The 24945-nt window shown below is 32.9% G+C and overlaps 1 protein-coding gene and 1 long non-coding RNA gene across 11 annotated transcripts; both read right to left on the bottom strand.

The window, feature by feature from the left end:
* Window positions 1-4690: 4690 nt before the first annotated feature.
* LOC123208333 lies at window positions 4691-13900 on the bottom strand. Of its 5 annotated transcripts, none has more exons than XR_006500762.1 (5): window positions 12835-13899; window positions 5825-9748; window positions 5618-5731; window positions 5124-5542; window positions 4691-5036 (listed from the first exon to the last, which is right to left on the bottom strand). It is a non-coding gene; the product is annotated as an uncharacterized LOC123208333 (long non-coding RNA). The 5 variants fall into 5 exon arrangements; XR_006500760.1 differs by having other exon boundaries at window positions 5124-5374; window positions 5462-5542; window positions 5618-9748; XR_006500761.1 differs by having other exon boundaries at window positions 5124-5731; window positions 12835-13900.
* A 2922-nt stretch (window positions 13901-16822) lies between these two features.
* Window positions 16823-22572, bottom strand: LOC123208267 (FACT complex subunit SPT16-like). Of its 6 annotated transcripts, none has more exons than XM_044625644.1 (3): window positions 22242-22572; window positions 21450-21500; window positions 16823-20436 (listed from the first exon to the last, which is right to left on the bottom strand). In XM_044625644.1, exon 3 carries the CDS (start codon window positions 20404-20406, stop codon window positions 17206-17208), a length of 3201 nt encoding a protein of 1066 aa, XP_044481579.1. In that variant the 5' UTR covers window positions 20407-20436; window positions 21450-21500; window positions 22242-22572; the 3' UTR covers window positions 16823-17205. The 6 variants fall into 6 exon arrangements, with proteins under 6 accessions (XP_044481579.1, XP_044481576.1, XP_044481580.1 ...); XM_044625641.1 differs by having other exon boundaries at window positions 21416-21500; XM_044625645.1 differs by having other exon boundaries at window positions 22233-22572.
* Window positions 22573-24945: the final 2373 nt, after the last annotated feature.

Raw genomic sequence — 24945 nt, forward strand, 5'->3', positions numbered from 1 at the left:
TCTAAAAAAAACTAATTTTTTAATGAAAACAAAATTGTTAACTTACTATAAAAAAATTCCAAAAAAAAATTTTGTTACTTATTTTTTTAATCGTAGATTTAAATTAGATGGTATTACAGATTATTTGACATTATATTATGAATATATGTAATTAGATTGTAAAAATGAAATTAATATTTCATTAACTATAACTAACATTATGAATTTAATTAAAAAAACGTATACTAAATATTCATTAATTGATGGTAACCAAGATGGTTCTTCCTCCTATCTACCATATATCGCTCCATCATCAACCCAAAATATGAGTTATGGTGATCGTATTATGATACAAATAAACAAAACCCCAAGAGGAACATTACACTCTATCTCGAAGCTTGATATTTATTTAACTACTATTTTTGAGTTTTATGACAATAATATAGGTAAAAACTTTTCAGTTCTAAAATGGTGGAGTCATCATGCATTAACCTTTCCAACATTAACAGTTATTGCAACACCAATATCAACTGTAGTTGTAGAACAAACTTTTAATCGTGGAAACAATATATTAGATGAGAGGGAATCAAATTTAACTCTCCAACCTATTGAAGTTCAAATATACGTGGATGATTGGACAATAATCGAATTATGTCAACAAGATATAAAAGTAGACTTTAATAAAAAATCGTTTAATTTAACTACGAATAGTTCGATGACGGGAACCAATAGTCGAGATAACAAAGGCGAATGAGAAGGTAAAAGAGTACTGTCAGCTATCGGATACGCAAAAGTAAAAAAACTAAGTAGATTCTGATTCTTTTAAACCCAAGAAAATACATAAAAAGCTTAATTAAAAAGTTAAGTTCAAGCCATTTTTTTAATTTTTAATTATTATAATTAATAATTTAAAAAATAAATCACGATCGTGTATTAAAATTGACGGTTCAATGTTGGTTTCGAACTAGAATCATGAACCGAAACCGTCAGTTTCTAATCGATTGCAAATCGTACTATAATGGGTCAAATTCAGGATTATTATTTTTTTTAACTGTGAACTGACGATTTTGAATCAAAATCGTCGATTCATGAACCGTGGTTATGACTATCCATCATCAACCCAAAATATAAGTTATGATGATTGTATTATAATGCAAATAGGTGAAAGACCAATAAGAACATCAAGGTCCACCTCGGAATTTAATATTTATTTAATCATTACTTTTGAGTTTGATTACAACAATATAAGTAAAGACTTTTCAATACTAGAATGGAGAAGTCGACATGTATCAATCTTTCCAATATTAACAGCTATTGTAAAACAAGTCCCAGCAGCACTAGTATTAACTATCGCAATATAACAAGCTTTTGGTCGAACAAGCTTTTAGTCGCACCAGCAATATATTAGATAAGAGACGCTCAAATTTAACTTCCAAATCTATTAAAGTTTTAGTACGTGGGTGAGTAGACAAATACCAAATTACATGAACAAGATATAAAAATAGATTTCAATAAAGAATCACTTGATTTAACTACAGATAGATCGATGACGAGAACCAATATTCAAGTTAACAAAGGTGAATGATAATGTAAAGAGGTACTGACGACTATCGAATACGCAAAAATAAGAGAACTACGTATACTTTGATTATTTTAAATCTTAAAAAGATACGTAAGACGCTTAATTAAAAAATTAAGTCGAAGTTTTTTTTTATTTTCAATTATTTTAATTAATAATTTTAAAAAATAAATCAGGATCATATATTAAAATTGATAGTTCAATGTTGGTTTTAAACCAAACTCATGAACTAGAATTGTCAACTCAATGTCAGTTTCAAACCGATTACAAATCATCTTGTAATGGTTTCAATTCAGAGTTCTTAATTTTTTAAACTGTAAATCGGTGATTTTAAACCGAAATCGCTAGTTTATATACAATGACCAAGATTGTTATATACATTTATTTATACGCGAATCAGCATTATGCTTCACAAATATATTTACGAAAATTATAATCAATGGCCGAAATTGAGAAGGTCTAAGCAAAATTGTCTAAAATACTCAGATTAAAGCAAAAATGTCAAACTTTTGTGAAACGAGGACTCTGCCCTTATATGTAAACACAGCAAATTTCCTCACATCCCACGGTGATCTTGGTCATTTCACTGTGCAAATTCAAAAATTTTCATTGTCCCACTGTCATCCGACAATCACTCAGATTTTCGACGATTTTCATACTTTCTAACAACCGCAAATGACAAAAAATGTTAGTACATCTACCGTAATCTTGTTTAAATCAAGTTATTATTCATATTATTGAAATTTGAGTGAGATTTTGTGGTTTAAAATTTTAGAGTTTCGATTTTGAACAATGCTTAAAATATTTTAATTCTTGGTTGTTTTCGTTGAATTGATTGAAGGGTTTTGTGTTATACCTATATAGATTTGATTTGTGTTAAAATTGGAGGTAAAAAAAACGAATTTTTTGTCAAAAAATGCTTTCAAAGCGATCGACAGTCCGATCGTGGGAAACAATGTTTGTTTCCCACAATCAAACGAATTCTCCCACGATCCGGAGAGATTGACCGTAGGTTAAGGCTCTGGCTGAGAGTCTTTATTCCACGATAGGCGTTTTTAAAGTTTGCCACGTGATAGTGCGTTGTTGGCGTGTACACCGTGGGTTGGGGGGGAAATTTACTTTTTTGAAACTGCAGAAACGCTAATAGATTAGAAAATAACTAAAGGGCTAAGGGAAATATATAAGAATTTCAACAGGAGGTAAATTAAAATATTTCTTATCAAGGTTTCTCAACATGTAGTTTTCAAATTTTATATTCGTTTTTTTTGTTACCGTGTACACCTTGGGTTGGGGGGAAATTTTACTTTTTGAAACTGCAGAGACGCTAATAGATTAAAAAATAACAGAGGGGTCAAGGGAAATATATAAGAATTTCTTTAGGGGGTTTATGGTAGTTTTCAAATTTTGTTTAGGTCAAGGGAAATAACATAGGGGTCAACGTATAATTTTCAAATTTTATATCCGTTTTTTCTGTTTTAATGTTTTTTCGGATGTAGTTTTCGTGTTTGAGATTCAATTTTTCAAATTTTGTGATTTTTTGACACATTTTACGATGTAATGATATAATTTCAATTCAATATTCCGATTTTTTCGTTACAAGATATATTGATTCGTACTTTTGAATTTCAGTTTTATTTTTTCGAATTTTATCTTTTTATGATATACCAATTTGTATTTTTTAGATTTTTGAATGATTTTTTGATAAGTGACATTCGTACGTATTTCAATTGATAGTGTTCAAATTTCAATTCTGTTTTTTCGATTTTCGTCGTTTTAGGATAAATCGAGTCTTCTTTTTAGATTATCTAATGATTTTTCGATTGTTCATATTTTATGGTATTTCAACATATAGAATTCGAATTTCATTTTCGTTTTTTCAAATTTTAAAGTTTTATGACATATCGACTCGTATTTTTCAAATTTTTTAAAGATCTCTCGATTGTTGACATTTCAGGTATTTCAACGTTTATAATTCGAATTTCAGTTACATTTTTTCGAATTTTACCGTTTTAGGATATATCGATTCATATTTTGTAGATTTTCAAACGATTTTTCGATTATTGACATTTTATAGTATTTTAAAGTATAGAATTCGAATTTCAGTTTCGTTTTTTCGATTTTCGTTCGTTCAGGAGAAATGAATTCGTATTTTTTAATTTTCGGTTGATTTTTCCGTTATTAACATTTTACGGTATTTCAACGTATTGAATTCGAATTTTATTTCCGTTTTTTCAAATTTCACAGTTTTAAGATATATCGACTTGTATTTTACAGGTTTTCAATTGTTCACATTTTAAGATATTTCAACGTTTAGAATTCAAATTTCAATTCTGTTTTTCGAATTTCATTGTTTTATAATATATCGACTCGTATTTTGAAGATTTTTGAATAATTTTTTTATTATTGACATTTTATAGTATTTGAAAGTATAGAATTCAAATTTCAGTTGTTTTTTCGATTTTCTTGTTTTCAAGATACATCGATTCGTATTTTCAGATTTTCGATTGATTTTTTCATTATTAACATTATAGAGTATTTCAACGTATAGAATTCAAATTTTATTTTAATTTTTTTGAATTTCACCGCTTTAGGATATGTCGAATCATGTTTGATAGTAACATCACTCAACTCACATATAAAATGAAATCAAATACATATTCATATATAATGACAATTAAAGTACATTATACATATACGCGCATACAATAAATAAATAAATAAATATATATATATATATATATATATATATATATATATATATATATATATATATATATATATATATATATATATAAGAACATATGAAAAACGATAAATAAACAACGAGCTAACTAAATATACAATTGTAAGCTACTCGATACAGTAAAAATACAACTGCAAAGTTAAACATCAACGTATGGAGGTAGATGACTCTCGAAAAAAATTGATAGTCCGTGACAAAGCCAAACACCCCATATAACGCGAAGGAATCACGTCGTGAAGTCTACCCAGAAGCTCATCACCCCTAATAATGCGGGTATGAATGTCATGTACGTTCGCATCTGCTGCTCCAGACACCTCATATTCCCCGAATATGATTCTTCAAATCATATACGGTAATCGACTACTCATAAAAATCTATTACCCGACCACCTAATGTGTACAATCGAAGTTTATAAGAATGTAAACCTATAAACAGTGACAAAATACAATTGATTATCAACTAATTCAACGTAAAATGTTATGAAAATACATATATACTATACTTTATCGCACATCCCCTATGGTTTGTAAAACAACTCCGGGGTGTACGCTGCCTCAACCATCCTTGTGAAAAATGTCAAAAATTCAAACTCCTCATATGGTGTGGTCTGCCAACTCTTCTAGGCATCAGAATATGGCCTCCGAAGAATGTGTGAACAGTCGTCCAACGTTGTGCAACAGTCGCACAATGATCGTCCTAATGCCAACGTAATATAGCCGAAAAGGAATCTACATGCTAAAATGGTATAAACAACTTCAAATGTATTAGTTATTAACAAATATATCAAACTTTTAACCGAATTTTATAGTACAAACAACTTACATTGTCGATCAACCACTGACACAAATCTACCACAAGCTGTCAAAAACTGTCCTTCGACTTTAACCCGATGAAGTAAACATCATGTGCGTCGAAAGCCGAAGCCGCAGTTCTGGTGTACCACGTAAGGAAAGAGTCGTCATGCTCTGAGACAGTGGATGGAATGGTCTTGAGTTACCATTTTGCCCTCCCTCTGAGTGGATTTATATACCAGCTGCGAACTAACGGACCCTTCCGAACGATCCAACGGTGTGCTGTACAAATCAACTGAAAGTTTCAAGAAACTAATAATTCGTTATTTCATCCTACGTAACAATTATACATTAATCGATTAATGTTACCTTCTCCATGTATCCGGGAGGAGGTTTGGCAGGAGAATCCTAAATGAGGGTCAAGTCCATCGTATGTGCTCCCACGACAAACTGCAAAGTTATAATTTTATTCATTCGTGACCAATATATATAAATATTTATATACTAATTTTAAATATTCGATACCTCAATTTGGATAGTCTCAAAAACGTTCTTCTGAAAATTCTCCTCCAGTGAACTAATATCCAATGTCTTTTTATTCGAGTTTAGGATATCAGCAAGTAATCATAGTGGCTCGTCCTAAAAAGAAACAAAACATCATTAAATAGACATTATAATTACAAAGACAAATCGATTAATAACATTTAAAAAAAAAACATAACCTCAACTTACAAGGTAGGTGTTCAGGAAAACCCTCAATCGATGATATCTCAATGTCGACCCCTACATGCATAAAAAGCACAAAATGATAAATGATATGTAGATATAAAATATAATATCTACAATAATTTTCATACCTCAAGTGCATGATTTGAAGCAACCAGAGATTGATTGAAAGATCTTCATAAGGAAGACCTTATACGAATATATAAAATGAATTAATCGATAATAAAACAATCATCAAAATAAAGTTTCATCGGTAAATTATATGCCTCAATTCGGACAGGTGATGTAACAGAAGGTCAATCGGTGCCCCCTCCTGGTGACTACCCTAAGGTAATAATAATAATAACTTAATCAGTGATATTTCATACATAAAAATATTATAATATAATAACATTTAACATTAAATATAATTTTGTTATTACATATGGACCTCATATGGTTGACGGGATGCTATTACAGTATCAATGAAAAAGGTCGTCCTTCTCCTGTACGAATATAATTATAGTTATCAGAATAATAACGAAATACAATTTTTATAAGTAATAAATTAGAAATAGTTTAACAACCTGAACGACGGGGCTGCACATGTACGCATGACAAAGTCCTCTAAACGAGTTATACGATCTTATAATCGAGCCACATCGTCGCGTACTCGAGTCATATGTAAATCCATATCGTCGCATAATCTAAGTCATCTGTGAAGACATATCGTCAATAAAACTCACGTAAAATCGTAACACCCCAGTACGCCAATGTAACATTTAATGTGAAAATACTGAGTGATACGAATAGGGGACACTGCTCGGTGGCATGATGAGAAGTACAGGCCTCCACTCCAAGATGGTCTGTGGTCAGTGAGCTTTGAATTATAAGGGGACATAGAAACTGCTCCATAACAGGAGGTTAAATAGGCTTCTCATATATCTCAAAAGTCTCGATGGGTAAATCTGAAGGTCTTAAGGCTAGAGAAGCTCGTCTCCTGTCGCGAGAGAAACCGAAGATGATGAGGAGGAATCAACATCGGGTAAACTTGTGCACTCGCGAATCTCAACATACCATGGTAAACCTTCCTCCATCGGTGATGGATGAAGGGGAAATGCGACATCCTCTTAATGATGAAGATATATATGTAAAAATAATTACAACATTCAATGAATTAATCGACTTATTAACGAATACATACCGAATCACCAATGAAAATACGACCTATATGAGCCCAACTAAGAATGTTCCGTGTACGCCATGTAAACATCCGTAGGGACGCATAGATATCAATAAGGTCAACCTAATCGTACAAGGTATTCAGCGTCTCATATACCCAAAACTGTAAACCATTAACAATTTAAATAAATCAATTTGTACTTTTGTCAATTAATATATATATAATCAATAAATTAAAACTTATCTGAAATACGAAAGAAAATCCGTATGAATCGTATTTACGCATTTCAAGCATCTGTCCGGAGCACACTCTGTCACTCGCTTATGACATAGATTCGTACGTCATCTGTCACACAAGAATGCCTCAAGGGTAGTTGTTAAACCTGTCTAGATGATCAACCAACTGTAAGTATTTCGTGGATACTTTCTTTCGTTGCTTATTCCCTAACAACACCATGTGAAAAATACATAGCAAAGCCATCTTGACAGCGTCAATATCGTCATCCCCCCACGACCTAGACAAGAAAATTCGTTCTGTCGTGATACTGCACATTCGAACGAAAGTACAACTTTTACCCTTTCAGAATATATCGATTCATATTTTCAGATTTTCAATTGATTTTTTTATGTCGTGATGTTGTACCTTCGGATATAGGATCAGAGATATGTACTTTCGAGATTGTCCAAAGAAGCAGTATCACGACATAGAGCGTGTTTTCTTGGTCAAACCATGGGGGAATGACGATATTGACGCCGTCAAGATGATCTTGCTATATATTCTTCACATGGTGTTGTTAGGGAATGATCGACGAAAGAAAGTATCAATAGAATACTTACAGTTGGTCGATCATCTAGACAGGTTTAACAACTACCCTTGAGGCATTCTTGTATGACAGATGACGTACGAGTCTGTCATAAGCGAGTGACAGAGTGTGCTATGAACGGATGCCTAAAATGTGTAAATACGACCTATACAGATTTCTTTTCACATTTCAGGTAAGTTTTAATTTATTGACTATATATATTAATTGACAAAAATACGAATTGATCTATTTAAATTATTAATGGTTTACAGTTTTAGGTATACAAGACGCTGGATACCTTATACGATTGGATTGACCTTATTGATATCTATGCGTCCCCACGGATGTTTAGGTGATATACATAGAACGTCTTTAATTGGACTCATATAGGTCGTATTTTCACTGGTGATCCGGTATGTACTCGTTAATTAATAAATCAATTAATTCATTGAATGTTGTAATTATTTTAACTTATATATTTTAATCATTAAGAGGATGTCACATTCCCCCTTCGTCCATCACCGATGGAGGAGAGTTTACCATGGTATGCTGAGATTCGCGAGTACACCGGTTTACCTGATGTTGATTCCTCCTCATCTTCGATTCCTCTCGCGACAGGAGACGAGGCTTCACCAACCTCAAGACCTTCAGATTTACCCATCGAAACTTTTGAGACATATGAGGAGCCTATTCAACCTCCTGTTATAGAGCAGCCTCTATGTTCCCATATAGTTCAATGCTCACTGACCACAGACCATCCTGGAATGGAGGACTGTACTTCCCATCATGCCACCAAGCAGTGTCCCTCATCCGTATCACCTAGTATTTTCACATTAGATGCTACATTGGCGCACTGGGGTGCTACGATTTTACGTGAGATTTCAAGTTTTTTTGACGATGTCTTCATAGATGACTTGATTATGCAACGATGTGGATTTACATATGACTCAATTACGCGACAATGTGGCTCGATTACAAGATCGTATGACTCGTTTAGAGGACTTCGTCACGCGTACATGTGCAGCCCCCGTCGTTCAGGTTGTCAAACCATTTCTAATTTATTACTTATAAAAATTATATTTCGTTATTATTCTGATAACTATAATTATATTCGTACAAGAGATGGACGATAATCTCGAGACGATCGCCCCCGTTGATACAGCAATACCATCCCATCAGCCAAATAAGATCCGTATGTAATTTCAAAATTATATTTAATATTAAATGTTATTATATTATAATATTATTATATATGAAATGTTACTGATTAAGTTATTATTATTATTCCCTTAGGGTAGTCCCCAAGAGAGGACACCAATTGGTCCTTCTATTACATCACCTGTTCAAACTGAGACATATCACTTATCAATGAAACTTTATTTTTATGATTGTTTTGTTATCGATTAATTTATTTTATATATTCGTATAGAGTCTTCCTTATGAAGGTCTTTCGATCGGATCTTCAATTGCTTCAAATCATCCACTTGAGGTATGAAAATTAATGTAGATATTATATTTTATATCTACATATCATTTACCATTTTATTCTTTTCATGCGTGTAGGAAACCCACATTGAGATTTCATCGATCAAGGGTTCTCCCTGAACACCTTTCCCAGAAGTTGAGGTTATGTTTTTTTAAGAAATGTCATTAATCGATTTATCTTCCCAATTATAATGTTTATTTAATGATATTTTGTCTTTTTTTTTTCAAGACGAGCGACTATGGTTACTTGCTGATCTCCCGAGCTCACGCAAAATGACAGCGGATATTAGATCACTGAAGGAGGACTTGCAGGAGAACGTTTCTGAGACCATCCAGATTGAAGTATCGAGTATTTAAAATTAGTATATAAATAATCATATATATTGATCACGAATGAAAAAAATTATAACTTTGCAGTCCGTCGAGGGAGCACACATGGTGGACTTGACCCTCATTCAAGATTCTCCAACCAAACCTCCTCCTGCATACATGGAGAAGGTAACATTAATCGATTAATATCTAATTGTTATGTATGATGAAATAATGAATTATTAGTTTCTTAAAACTTGTAGTTGATTTGTACAACACACGATCGAATCGTTTAGAAAGGTCCGCTAGTTTGCATCCCGTATACAAATCCACTTAGAAAGAAAGCGAAACGGCAACTCAAGACCATTTCATCCACTGCCTCAGAGCGTGAGAAATCTTTCCTCACGTGGTACACCAGAGCTGCGGCTTCCGACGCGCATGATGTTTACTTCATCGGGACAAAATCGAATGACAATTTTTTACAGCTTGTGATAGATTTATGTCAGTGACTGACCGACCGACATTGTAAGTTGTCTATACTATAAAATTCGGTTAAAAGTTTAATATATTTGCCAATAACTAACACATTTAAAGTTGTTTATACCATTTTAGCATGTAGATTCCTTTTTTGCTATATTACGTCGGCACCAAGACGATCACCGTGCGACTGTTTCACACGTTGAACGACTGTCCACACATTCTTCGGAGGCCATATTGTGAATTCCTAAAAGAGTTGACAGACCACACCATATGAGGAGTTCGAATTTTCGACCTTTTTCACTCTTGAATAGCAAGCTCATCTTTTGCACTTTGACTCTTCTCACTTGATTCCATCATAATTGTATCAGAATCTTCTGTTTTGGAAGCTAAAGATCCCAACGTGGCACGTGGAGCCTCCAAGTTTTTACCATCCTCTGTTGTTTTTTATTCTTCATATTTCAACTAGGATGTCATACCAATCGAACCAGAAGGTACTTTCGAAATGCTATATTCATCATTCATGATTATCGTACTCATGAAATTCACATCACTAAAAAATGTATCCTTTTTACTATTTTGCTTATTAGTCTTAGCACTAACCCCTGCAATAAAAATTCCCAGCTGACTCAAATTTTAAGGACAATTTAAATTTATCTAGAGGAAGACTTTCATAAATTTTCCATCAAAAAACAGGCCCTCAATTTACAGAAAATGCTTTTCCTAAAATTTTAAATATCTTTATCTTCCATAAAATTTCATAATGCTTGGGAAACTTTTCATTTGCCTCAACTAAGGTTTGGCTAACGTAAAGATCATGCAAACATCATTGTTCCAAATTTCATAGAAAGCTGTCTTCTTCTGAAAATTGATCAGAAAAATCTTATAAAAATTTAGAATTCACCCATTAGTTCCATAGAATCTATCATAAACCCTCCTGCAAGACACATCTTCACCCATTTTTCAAACTTAGTTCACCTCTTCTCCAAACCATGTTAAGGAATTTCAGGCAAAACACATCAAGTTCAACAGAATCTTTCGTATTTTTCAAGTGTAAGTATACCATCCCTATACAGTAAGAAAGCCTATTGCACTAAAATTCAAATATACTTTCACGGTACAGTACCATGCCTGGAATTTGACTGACAAAATGCAAAGAGCATATGCATTTCAAAAAACTCTAAACCTTAAAAAAGGAAAAAGCCTATAACACTCTTGAATTTTTTGTAAATATTTATTCCTCTTGCAGTGGACACCTGGTTGACCATGCAAACTTCTATTCTCATTTGCAATAGTACTTGGAATTTTCTTAAAAAAAGGCTATGACAGTTGCTTGATTCTTAACATTCAATATTATTAATGTCATGGTATATTAATATACGGTAAAATATTAAAATGTAAAAGTAATTTTTTTTTGTTCAATAACAATTCATCTTCACTAATTAGTCCCAAGATACCATTTGTAATATCATATATCTCTGAATGCTAACATGACTATTAACACAGCAAGAGAGTAAGAAAATTGCATGCCTTTGTTTTTCTCAAGAGAAGACTTGCTCTTCGCCTTATCCTATCCTATTTCCCAATCCAAGAACACACTAAAATTAGTCCAAACCAAATCGAGTTCAACAAAAAGCTAACACTAATAAATAGGTGTAGTACAAAAAATTCCACAAATGAAGGCACATCACCAAGGGGATAAAACTAAGGGGGCGTTTGGTTTGGGTAATATTTTATTACCAAAATAGAAAGATTACCTTGAAGATAGATTACTTAGAAGATTACTGGGTATAAATGATTACTATGTTTGATAAAATTTGGTAAGTATAAATAATTATTGTGTTTGGTTGAAGGTACTAAAAGATTACTAATAAATTATTTTATTTAAATGCCTTTAAATATAATTATTTTTAAATATTTTTTATATTATTTATCGTATTAATTAAAAATAATTTTTTTTGTCTCAAAAAATTAATAAATAATAATATAATTATAATAAAATCAAGATTACCTTGGTAATCTTTAAATACCTAAGGTAAAGGTAGTAATCAGATTACTACATATATTACCTGCCACGTCAGCATTGGTAATAGAAGATTACTGTAATTTTTTATTACTGACAAACCAAACAAATGAATAAAACATAGATTACCAAGGTAATCTTAAAAACCAGTAACCAAACGCCCCCTAAAGAATGTGCAACATTACTTCAATAATCCTAGCAACTAAACAAAGCCAATATAACTTCCTTCATCATTAATTCATTAATCCTCAAAATAATATTTAACAAGAATTAAGTAAAGAATTATTTCTTGGTAAGTAATTAAGTACAGAAAATTGCTAACATGTAAAAGATAAACTAACATGACAAGCAGGTCTGCAATGCCACTGGAGATGAACCACTCATAAGAAACACTAAATGTATGCAACATTACACTTTCAAGTAACCCTTGTTACTAAACAAAATCTATATCACTTAGTTTACTATCATTTCATGCAATGCTAAAATAACAATTTACAAGTAGAAATTGAGCAAAACCACTACATAACATGTAAAACAACAAGACAATGTAACAAGTAATAATGAAATTCCACACAATATAACAAATTACTCAGGATAAACACTCAAACTATGCAACATTATACTTCCAAACTTACCAAGCAACCTCAATCACCAATAAATAAAACCTATCTTGCTGACACATTTCAATTCAATCACTAGAAAGGGCCTACAATAATTAGCAGAACGATTAAAAACAATCAACTAAACTAGATGTATACCTTCATTCTTTTCCCTTTTGACCTTTCTCGTCTTTGGCTTATACTTGGCCTTCGGAACGAACCCTTCAACAGCATCTGAAGGCCCAGCTCCAACTTCCCCAACTTCACCTTCCCCCCTATCCTTCTCCCTTATCTCCAGCTCCCCAAACTTCCTCACCACCTCACTCTCCACAGCACTCTCTGCGCCAACCACCTTCAAAACCTCTTCAATCGTCCTCTCGTCCACAACCCTAACCCTCGCCTCCCCCAAACCCGCCAAGAATGCCTTACTGTTCACCAGACAACTCGTGGAGCAGAACAAGTACACCTCCTGGAGGTCGTACACTTTGTGCTCCTTCAGCGAGATGCGGTACCGCCCTTTGTGTTTTCAAGAATCCGACGGCGGCAGGGGATGCGAGCAGAGCGGGTAGCCACAGAGGTTCGCGATTGTTCGTTCCGTTACCACGTCGTTGTAGTCGCTGTTGGAAAGGAGCGAGCCGGTGGTATAGAGCTGGTAATCAGTGGATACGCCTTCGAGTAACGAGAGTTGGAGCTTGTGTACGGCGTCGTTTAGGCGCTTCGCCATAGCCTGAAACGAGGCATTAGAGTTGGAGAAGGGGCTCACGGGAGTCCTAAGTAGAATTGAAACACGGGCAAAGCACTGTTTTCACCCAATGTTTTTTGACATTACGTACTCACCCTTAATTTTGAAAAAGCCAAATACACACCCATTCTTTTCTCTCGTTCTTTTAGATCGTCTCGAGTTGACTCGGCCTCACTCTCTGTCTTGAGCAACATCAGACACAGATTCTACAGCAAAAGAAAACTCAGGATCAGCAAGTCTGAAACTTTTCGAGGGATTATTTCTCAACCCACAACCAAAAGATTTCTCTTCTCCTACTTGTCCAATTTTACCATCTTCCACTTCCCGTTCTTCCCCCGAAGAAGAAGATGAAGTAGAGTCAGTACAATGGCAACGAGGAATCTGTGGAGGAAGACTTGATAAAGCAATCAAATTTATATCAAGATAAAGTATGCTTTCATCAACGCATACGTAATTGAAATATTTAATTTACGAGAGTGTTTTTGTTATTACTTTACAAAAGGGTTAAATGGAGCTTTTTCAAAGGTCGCTATCTGTTATCTCAACAAACCTTAGGTTGGAAATATTTCTTTTGCCCTTGCACCAAAGGATAAAACGGGGGCTTAGCCCCAAATGTTTGGAAATTAATTCGTAATTATTAATGTCGAATAATATATAATATGTATTTTATAATATGATATAATATAAATAAAAATAATAAATATTATAAGATATATAAAATTAATATTTTAAAATACTCAATAACACGAGCATTTGGTTTGGGTAATGTTTTATTACCAAAATTGAAATATTCTCTTAAAAATATATTATTTAGAGTATTACTAAATATAAATTATTATTATGTTTTATAAAATTTGAGAAGTATAAATAATTACTGTATTTAATTAAAAGAAACAAAAAAAAATATTAATATATTATTTTACTTAAACGCCCTTTAATATGATTATTTTAAAATATTTTTTATGTTAGTTATATTAATTGAAAATGAAGTTATTTTTGTTATAAAAAATAATAAACAAAAATATAATTATAAAAAAAATCAAAATTATCTTGATAATCCTTTAATACTTAAGGTAGAAGTGATAATCAGATTATTTTTTATATTATTTGTCAAATCACCATTAGTAATAGAAGATTACCGTAATATTTTATTACTTATAAACCAAACAAAATAATATAAATAATAAAATATATATTACCAGAACAATCTTTAAAACCTTTCCCGTAAAAAGTAAATGTAGAAAACTCTAAACAGTGAATTGATGAACTAGTTTAAAAACGTTTTTGTTTTCTATGTAACATATATCGAATTCTAGTTAAGAGATTCTATTCGTTTTAAAACCGAACTGAACTCAAACTACAGAGAATTTAGCTCAGTTTGACTAGCAAGTTAGATAGATAACTCAGTTCGATTCGAATTTGATCATGACTTAATTCGAATTATATTAAATAATTCTTAAACGATGTTGTTTTGTCAATACATCACGAATTCAAGCTAAAAATCTAAGCCGCATATCGGAGCAATGAAATTGAACCGTAAATTTGAATCAAACTAGAACAAATTATTTTCATTCAAATCAAACTTAAACCATCTTTAATGTTGACTTGAAAAATTCAAACCGAACTTCAATCAAGTTATTTTTAATTTGAGTTGAACTCGAACCAAGGGTTGTTTAAGCAGCTCAGTTCATTACAACCCTTAATCAATCAATCCATCTAGTGGCTTTCTTTAATTTCCCTTTGAAATTTCGACTTTCTTTAATTTCTCTTTCTCACAATTTTGCTCTCACATGGATACTTCCTGTGTTCGCCTTTGTTCATTACTTGTTTCCTCATCTGGTGGCTTTCATTTGTAAGCAAAGTTCTGGTTTTTAATCCAAGGATCACGATTCAGAGACATTGATTCAACGAAGCAGAGGTGACTTACTTTTTTTCCCTCTTTCTCTTTTTTATGTGAAATTTTGGATTTTGGATTGGAATTGATATTGGTTTTTGGCTATTAGCAGCTTTATTCGATTATCTGGATTTTAGTATATTATTTTACTTAATTGTCTTAAAATTTAATTATTTTAAAATATTTTGTATAGGGTTACTGCATTAATTAAAAATAAAATTATTTTTACCTAAAAAAATAGATAAGGGTATAATTATAATAAAATCAAAATTATCTTAATAACTTTTTTATATTTAAAATAAAGATGATAATCAGATAATCTCTTATATTACCTCTTATGTTATCATTAATAATAAAAAATTATTAAAATATTTTATTATTTAAAATTTAAATAAAGTAATACAAATAATAAATGATAGATTAATAAAATAATTTTTATATGCATTTAACCAATCATCCCCTTAAGGTTCCAAAAGAAGCGGAATGGAACTTCTTTGCTTGAGTAGGCGTAGAAGCTCCATAAAATACGTCAATACTTTAGCTAACCAAATAACATTTTTACTAATTAATAATAAAATAAAATATTTAAATTAAAAAAATATATATGAATAACTATAATTATATACAATCTATAAAAATTTTAATTATTATTGATATTATCTTTCAACATTTTTATAATTTATTTATAATAAATTTTATTAATGTATTATTTCTATAAAATATTCAAATTAATTCGTCTCATATCGAGTTATTTTCGTGTAAACCGTAACATTTCCGAATGTAATTTCGAATGATGTCAGATTGACTCGAAAAATTTTTTGTCTGAAAAATTTAACCCTGACCCAATTTTTTTTGTGTTGAATTGAGTTCACAAATCGTGTTAAAAATTGTCAATTTTAAACAAAACAATATCATTTTACAAACACTTAATTTAATTCAAATCAAGTGATGAGACAAATTCAAACTAAATCGAACCATCTACTCGACTCACAAACCAAATCGAGTTAAACTCTCTCTTACTTAAATTTGATTCAATTCTAAAAACAAATCAAACCTTATAACTCGAATTCAATTTAAATTCAAAATAAATACATTCAAATCAACCCGAACCAATTTTCAAGCCCATGTCAACTTAGTTTGGATCCAACCCTAAAGACAAGAAATCAGAACAGCCGATAAAGGTGGCAATGGCAAGCCTGCCTTGTACAAGGCAACCCTGAGGTCAGATAATCAGGAGATGTCCAAGTGCTTTGAATGTAGCAACAGGCTAAACTTGCCTGACCAAAAAAATGAAGAAACTGCTAGGAAGTTTGCCAGTGGTGGTTCTGAGGATTCCGGCAACTAAAGCAACAGCTTCAGATGCAGGAATTTTTCGGAGAATGTGTATAGAATTTTAAATGGTCTTGGTTGCATCTCTGTATTTTATGCACAAAATTTATCTTATGTTAATTATGCATAATTAATCCCAAGCATAATTAGTGAATATAACAAAATTATGCATAATTATGAAATTATGAAAAAGGTAATTATGCATAATTAGTTTCTGCAACTTAAGATCCACCTGGTAATGATACCAGGCCAGTACAGTAGTAAGAAACTAATCGTTTGAACTAGCAATTGTATAACACATTCATCTGATATAAGGAAACAGATGAATACTTAGACCTTAAAACATACTACTATTTAATATAAGCTAGACAAACAGCCCAATTCTGATAACATCGACAGAACAACTGAAACTAATTTCCACTGATGTACATGGCAAAAATCTAGATAGACATTGATCAAATATGCCCAGCATCTACCGACAACCACTAAGAATTCCATAATCCCAAGCTACGTTAGAACTACTGCATTCTAAATCATCAGCAAGCAATGGGTAAAAACTTCATTCTCACCTCAATTTAGGACGTTTTTGGAAACTGCTGCTGCCTGGAGGTGCTCGGGACTTGGAGAAGGCTTTCATCTTTCTTCTCTTCCTCTCTACTTCACTGTCTGAATCATCTCCTTTTTCTCTGTCAGCATTGCTGGCTTCCCTCTCTAACTCCTCCCATGTCTTTCCTTTCTCCTCTTCTGAGTCTTCTTCTGAGTCTTCTTCCTCTTCATCCTCGGATTCCACCAGTGATTCACTGTTGGAATCATCATCGACTGAGACAGATTCCTCCTCCATATCTGATGGTTCATAACCCTGATCTGATTCTTCTGAGTTCTCAGACTCTGAATCACTGGCTTCCAGATTTAAGAATTCCCAACCCCCGTCAGCTACAAAGCTCTGAGGATCATCAGTGATTGTCTTCAATATCTGCCGCCAGTTGAGATTCAACCTACTTTCATAATACTTGATGTCTGTGGTGTCAAGCCATTCCTTGATGCTATCAAGTGATGAGGAAGGGATGGAATCAATCCTCAAAACATCACGCTTGAAGTCTTTAAAGACAACGGTCATGTCAAAATTTTTCTGTCCAAGACCAACTCTCTCAAGGTTAACAATCTCAATCTCACTTAGACTGACCACCAGAAAAGGAGTCTCTATCAGCTCAACCAAGCAGCTTGAAGTAGGAACAATGAAGGCAGAGGACTTGTGCGGCACTCCATGGAAGCCAAGATCTCTCAGAGGCTGATCAAATTCAAGGTCAAGCCCACTGAATTGAGGCTGCCCCCAAAGATCATTTACTCGATTCACAAAGCTTTGAAAATCCATATTAATCTTGTTCTTCCTAGCCCTCTCTCGTTGTTCTTCTTCAATCTCATCTGGATCATAGGCAGATCTCTTACCACCTCCAATTGTTTGAACTGTGTCCATCACCTCAACATAAAACTGCACATCTTTGGTTTTCTTGTTTCCCACCATGATATGGTTGTGCAAATGGAAGTGGAGAAGGGTGATCATTTCCTTTTCAGCAGGCTGGAAAAAAGCATGTTTTATGTTACCAAACATAATGTCCACTCGCTCTTCAGGTCTAGAAGTAGAATATCTAAACCCATTCACGTGAGCTTCAAGTGTACCTGTTATCTTTCTTCCACGGCCTCCAAAAATTGGTCGAATCCAAAGGTCATGCAATCTTATGGGCTTGAATCTGTTACCAGCAAGTTGAAGTTTTTCTTGTGTAACCAAAGTGGCCCTCTCAGCTCTCTCAGACTCCCTGGCCATAACTTGACGACGAAGTGTTTTAATCAGCCCCACAACTTCACTAATGTGCCTTGGATCCTTAGATCGGAAGGAAACCTCCTTCAGATAGATTGCCCCTTGAAATTTCAAAGAGTTTGTGTCATGGGGATTGAATGGGGTCCCAGGAACATTAAATATGATGCGAATATAACAATTCCGGTTTGTGTCTTGCTGGCTGGAAACTGTCCTTATGGTAGCTACATGGAATGGTACCATACTTCCATAAATAGGCAAGAGCACTGCCTCATTCTTCTGGTCAATCTGTATCATCAAATCTCTTGGAGGTGGGAGATCATTGACATTCTTATATGCAATCAAGTCTGTTGTTGTTCTAGCAGCAGATCGACTATCTCCAGCTCCACTTCCAACACCAGCAAGTCTCCTGGCAGTTTCTTCATTCTTTTGACGAGCAAGCTCAGCCTGGTGCTGCCTCCGCTGTTCCTCCTTTGAAATCTCCTGATTATCAGACCTGAGTGTTGTCTTAGATGGGAAGGCATCCATGCCATTAGCCTCAGCTTTTACACTTTGCCTTTCTTCTACCTCCTCATCCTCATTAAATGAATAAGCTATATCCTTAAGAGCTTTAGAACTCTTAGAAGTTACCACATCTGGATTTTTTTCACCAACAACAACAGTGTCAGCAACTAACAGAGAGAAGATCTCACTCTTTGATTTTTTGGTCTGGTTGGGCAAATTCTGGAAACCAATTGATACATTAAAAATCATTTTCTCTTTGATAACTCTATCATTCTTTGCATTCAGATTCAAGCCTGACTCTCTAAACTCAAGGCCAATGCCTGTGCCAGCAGATTTTGTCAGATTAGGAACCAGTTCTGGCGCATCCTTCTCAACCACAGAGAGTGCTGCTAGGTAAGCTGCACTGACCTTGTTCCCAGGCTTCAAAGCAGCAATAGCAGCTTCATGGGCTTTCAGAAGAACCTCATAAGCCTTGCTCTGCAAAGGTGTCGCATCAATCAAATAAGACCTGGCAATATTTGAGCAATAACTGTTATACCGGCAACCAACTGCACAAATAATTACACTTCCAGAATCATAGTACAAGAACTCATCATTGCTGGCAGCACTAGGTCTGAGATCAAACTGCCCTCCACTCTGAAATATGGGAGGATAACATATGTCAACATTCTCTGCCCTCAGCTTCACCCCAGCTTTTGTAGGTTCCAGTATCGCCTTCTCTGCCTCATCCATCAACGAAGAATGAGTGACTTTCTTTTCCTCATCAATAACATTCTCAAGTTTTGGAACAACAATTCTGTTCATAACATTATAAGTCAAGTAACCAGCTTTCTTCACATTCATAATCTCATCTGGGTCCTTAACAGCAAACAGTTCAGACAACCCATTGGTTATGTCACCAAGCTGAAATCCTGTATTCTTCAGTTTTTCGGCCCATGTCTCCAAAAGTTTCCCTTCAGGAGTCTCTCTTGCTATGTATCCAACTACAGGGCTATCATTGCCATCTACCTTTGACTGAGCACGTATAGCACTAAATATAGCATTCATCAATTCAACACCATCATCAGTCTTTGCCTTGGCATGGATAACAACATCAACACCCACTGCCTCCCTAGCAGACCGCTTCACAACTCCAAGCAGAGAAGCCTTCTTCTGGCTACACAAGAAATGAATCTGCTTCTTCATGAAAACCATTATAGTCTCTGGGAACTCATAACCCAGCAGCCATATGTTAAGGGCTGACGATTTCAGGTAGCGCAAATCTTCTGAAGCTGGAGGTGTTGCTATAGCAAGGACATCAGCTGAACCCCAGGCATCAGATTTGTTCCTATTCCAGTGCGAATAAAGGTACTTCAATCGTGTGGTAAAGTTCTCCAAATTAATGGAATAAGCACTTCCTCCTCCAGCGCCATTTGGAGCTTGGGCATTTCCATTACGATTTTCAGCCATCTGATGAAACTGCACAGGGTCACAACTAGTCTGCATAACAGAAAATGGCCAGTAAATTAACCGTAAGCAGACCATGAAGTACACAAAGATACAATTCTCTTCATTGATATTTCATCAGGCCAGACTTATGACATATCATTATTTCATTATTCCTACGAAAAGAATCTTAAAACAAATTCCTCATTGAAATAAAATAACAAACTTCAGACTATGTTAGACATTAAGCTTAGAAAAAATAACTTCTTAAATCATATGACGCAGTCATTTATGTTAGGAACTCTTTAATCCAAAGCTAAAATGCATTCAAAGAGCAATAGGAATGTTTCGCAAATTATTTGAATGTCAAATGAATATAGAGAAGGATCCATCTCCAAAGTGTAAGTCATCGAAACCTAAAAATGTACTGAATACACCCAATTTACTTAAACCATATAATTAAAGTGATTTTTATTCTATAACTGAAGCATAAAATCAATGTGCTGTTAAAGCCAGGAATAAGAATTTCAAGTCACACTAGACAACAATTCCAACCACTACACATCCAGATCTCTTATAAACACATACATAGAAAAAAATTGAAGTCAGAGCTTCAAAAGAGATGAAAAATTCTATATGATACTTGATGTGCCTCACTCGAAACTATGAGTTAGATGACAAAAAATAATTCTGCCAAATTCCAGTAAATTTCAAAAGCAAATAAAATTTAAAAAGTTGAACACAGAAGGCTCACATTTCTGGCTCTCAACGAACATCACTCAAACATCAACAATCCAAATTTAATAAATTTCAAAATCATGTACACATAAGCATGTGTTGTACATCTATGAACAATCAGCCAGACAGATAATCTAAGATAAATGATAGTAATATAAGAGGTCAGTAAGACAAACATCAATTTGAAAACTTTAACTTATCACTTTAAAGTCTAATCTAAAGCTAACTCAGAGTTCACAATAAACTCAAAGATGAATAATCAAAGAATTCAATGAAGTATGTGAAGAAAACTAACTATTCTCAATCAAAAACAGAATGCTTCAACAAACCCCCAATTAGCCTCAGCCACCAATAGCCATCCAATCTAGCCTTTGAACAACCTGAAAATAATAGTTTTAGTACTTCTAACCGAGGGAAAGAAAAAAACCTCTAAACAAATAAATTCAACAAAACTTCCAATTCCCCACTTTACGAAGCTACACTTCCATAAACTCCAAAACAATTCAAACAACCACAAAAATCAATCAAACGTAAACCAGAGAAATAAACACAGTCAAATTCCAAAGTATCACTCCAAAATGTGACATGATACCCTAATTACGGTTTTACCCCTGTACTATGCTGCTGTTGAATCTAGAACAAGAATTAGGGTTTCCTCCTTGCAAACAAGACAAAAATCAATTAGCACTTGCAGTTGAAAATTCCACTACAGTTTAGATTCAAACTTAATTCGAACCAACTTTGAGTTACTAAAACTCCCAAACAGTTCAATTAGCCACCAAAATCAACAAACTTAACCTAGAATATCAATTGCAAAAAGCTCATGATCATTAGGCTTCAACACGATGATTGTTAACTGAAAAATCTAGATTCAACTCCTAATCAGAGTCTTACCCCTTCTCACGTACCTATTACCGCTATAATCTAGGGTTAGGGTTAGAGTTTCGTCGTCATAAAAAGAATAAAAATGTCGGACCAGAACTAAAAAATTTCACAACACTAAAATTTCATACATAATTCAAACCAAAATACGATTTAGAACTCACAAACAGTTCAATTAACCACCGAAATCAAGACAACATAGCCTGAAACAAAAAATTACAAAAACTCACGCTTCTCACTTTTTCACACGATACTCGACTCCGAAATGTGAGTTTTCACTCCTAATCGGAGTCTTCTCGCTCGTAACCGCCTGCGAGGCCACACGTTAGGGTTAGGGTTTCGCTTTCGTGAACGCGAAATCAGTTTTCGAAGTCGAAGTGAGGAATGAACGAAGGATGGAGCGAGAAAGAAGGGATTGCTGGAGCTTACGAAAGTGAAGTGAGAGGAAGATTTGAAGAAAATGATCGAAAAAAATGAGAGAAATTGAGCGATAAAATGAAAGAGAAATCAAAGAGGGAAGAAATGTGAGAAAGAAAATCGAGAGCCAAAAAATTGTATTTTGAGTTTCGATCAATCTAGAGAACGGCAAGTGCAAGGGCTAAATATATATAGGTCTCGGGGCCGGACATTGAGGGCGGGAGTTTGAATTAATTACGGGATTTGCCATGTTTATTGAAAGGTTAATATTTATTATCAATAACAATATTATATGTATTTGTTTTAAGTATATAAATTAATATATATTTATATGTATCATCGTATAATTAGATATTATTTTATTTTTAGTTTAAAATTACTCAATCAGATAATGATATATATCAAATATATATTTATTTGTATATTTAAAATAAATACGTATAATTTTACTATTATTATTAATGTATATAATTTTATTGAAAATTATTTTTAAATTGTTTCATCGAGTACTAAAGCATAATATAATAGAGTTCACAACAGCACAAGGGCTAAATATATATAGGTATGAGTGTCGGACATTAAGGGCAAAAGTTTGAATTAATCACGGGATTTGTCATATCTATTAAAAAATTAATATTTATTATTAGTATACATAATTTTATCAAAAATTATATTTGAATTGTATCATCAAGTACTAAAGCATAGAATAGAGTACAAAAAAAATAGTTTAAACATATAAAAGTTTAAAATGGGTATGGTTTTCTACTTTTATATACGGATTTGAATTTGTTGTATATCGACATATAATTGTTCTTAGATTAGATAATATTATCGATTCATAATTATATTTAATATCATATGTTTCTATATTTGGTATGTAGAATCTAATTTGAATCAATCGAAAATCATGAAAGATAGATATAGAGTAGGTGGGTTGGCATGAACTTAACTTATAATCGATTTTATATAATGGATAATCCAAATATTATAATCATCCTTAACTTAGAGAAATTATCATTTAATTTTAAGTAAATTAGTTTAAATTTGATTTGAATCTTTGATAACTATCTCCAAATTAAACTAAACTTAACTCAAATGAACTATCAAACAAATGAAAAAAATTTGTCAGAGATAAAAAGAAGATTTGTTAAAATTTAAAAGAAGAAAATTTGTTAGAAAATAAGGAATAAGTTAAATCTACTGAAAAAAAAATTAATCCAAAAAAAAGTCAGAAAAAATGAGAAAAATCAGCAAATAAAAAAAAAATCCTGCAAAGGACAAACTCAACTGTAATCATGTTTCTTTTTAGATTGGATAAGGTTATCGATCTATAATTATATTCGATCAAGTACTATAATTTTTATTTAATATCAAATGTTTCTATATTTGGTATGTAATATCTAATATAAATCGGTCCGATGTAATGTAAATAAGATAAATATATAATAGGTTGGTTTGAATTTAATTCGTTCTTAGAGAAATTAATGTTAATTTTAAGTAGGGTTAGCTGAAGTCAGTATAGGGATAGATTCGAGTCAAATCGAGCTCGAACTTAGTTCAATTTATATGAAATTGAACTCCGGCTCATCAAGCTCACTTCAAATAAATTTAAGCTCGAATCGAATTTTTAATTAACTCGTTATTAAAACACTATCATTTTAATAGATATTAGTTAAAACAATATCATTTTATATCAAATTTTTTCGCGTATAAGTTTAACAAGCTAAACGCTCCAAAGCTCGAGCTCAAAAATATTAAACTTTTTGACTTGAGTTCGTTTGAGTTTAGCTTGTTATTAAAAATATGTCATTTTAATATATATTGGTCAAAATAACGTCGTTTTATATCAAAAATTTTAACTTGTAAGTTTAACGAGTTAAACACTTCAAAGTTTGAGCTCGAAAATATTAACCTTTTAAACTTGAGTTCATTTGAGTTTAGTTTATTTCAGATTCGTTCGAGCTAAACTCGAATTCAAATTCGAATAAACTCATTTCAAATCTAGTTTTATATTGGCAAAATCTAAAATAACAGGTTTTAGATTGTTGACATAAAATGAGATGGTTCGAGCCAAGATAAACTATGATCTGATCTCAAGCTAGCTGGATTGAATCTAGGCATAATTTTAGGTATTTTCATGTTTGATATATACTATGAAATTTTAATAAATTATATATATTTTTTGAAAAAATAATTTTTCAAAAAGATAATTATTAACGAATTAATAGGTTTGTTAATAATTAATGAGGGTGCCATATAAGCTGATGTGGACAAAATAATTATATTATTACATAAAATTAATATTTTACCAATATTATTAATTACCATAAAAAACATTTTCAGTGTGCAAGGAAGGAATATAAGTTAACGGTAGTTATTGTATTTATAGAGGGGTATTCTGGTACATTCACATTTTGCCCTTTCAGAATATAGTGGGCCTTTCATTTATGGGTTTTTTTTTTGTCAAGGAGAAATTTTGTGGAAAGAAGCCCGACGCTCGTGAAACGACATCGCATAAGCGGTGAT

Source organism: Mangifera indica, chromosome 2 (assembly GCF_011075055.1).
Source record: "Mangifera indica cultivar Alphonso chromosome 2, CATAS_Mindica_2.1, whole genome shotgun sequence".
Classification (NCBI taxonomy): domain Eukaryota; kingdom Viridiplantae; phylum Streptophyta; class Magnoliopsida; order Sapindales; family Anacardiaceae; genus Mangifera; species Mangifera indica.

Excerpts from the sequence above, each read along its gene's own strand:
- LOC123208267 (XM_044625643.1), bottom strand. The coding sequence starts at position 20,406 with ATGGCTGAAAATCGTAATGGAAATGCCCAAGCTCCAAATGGCGCTGGA.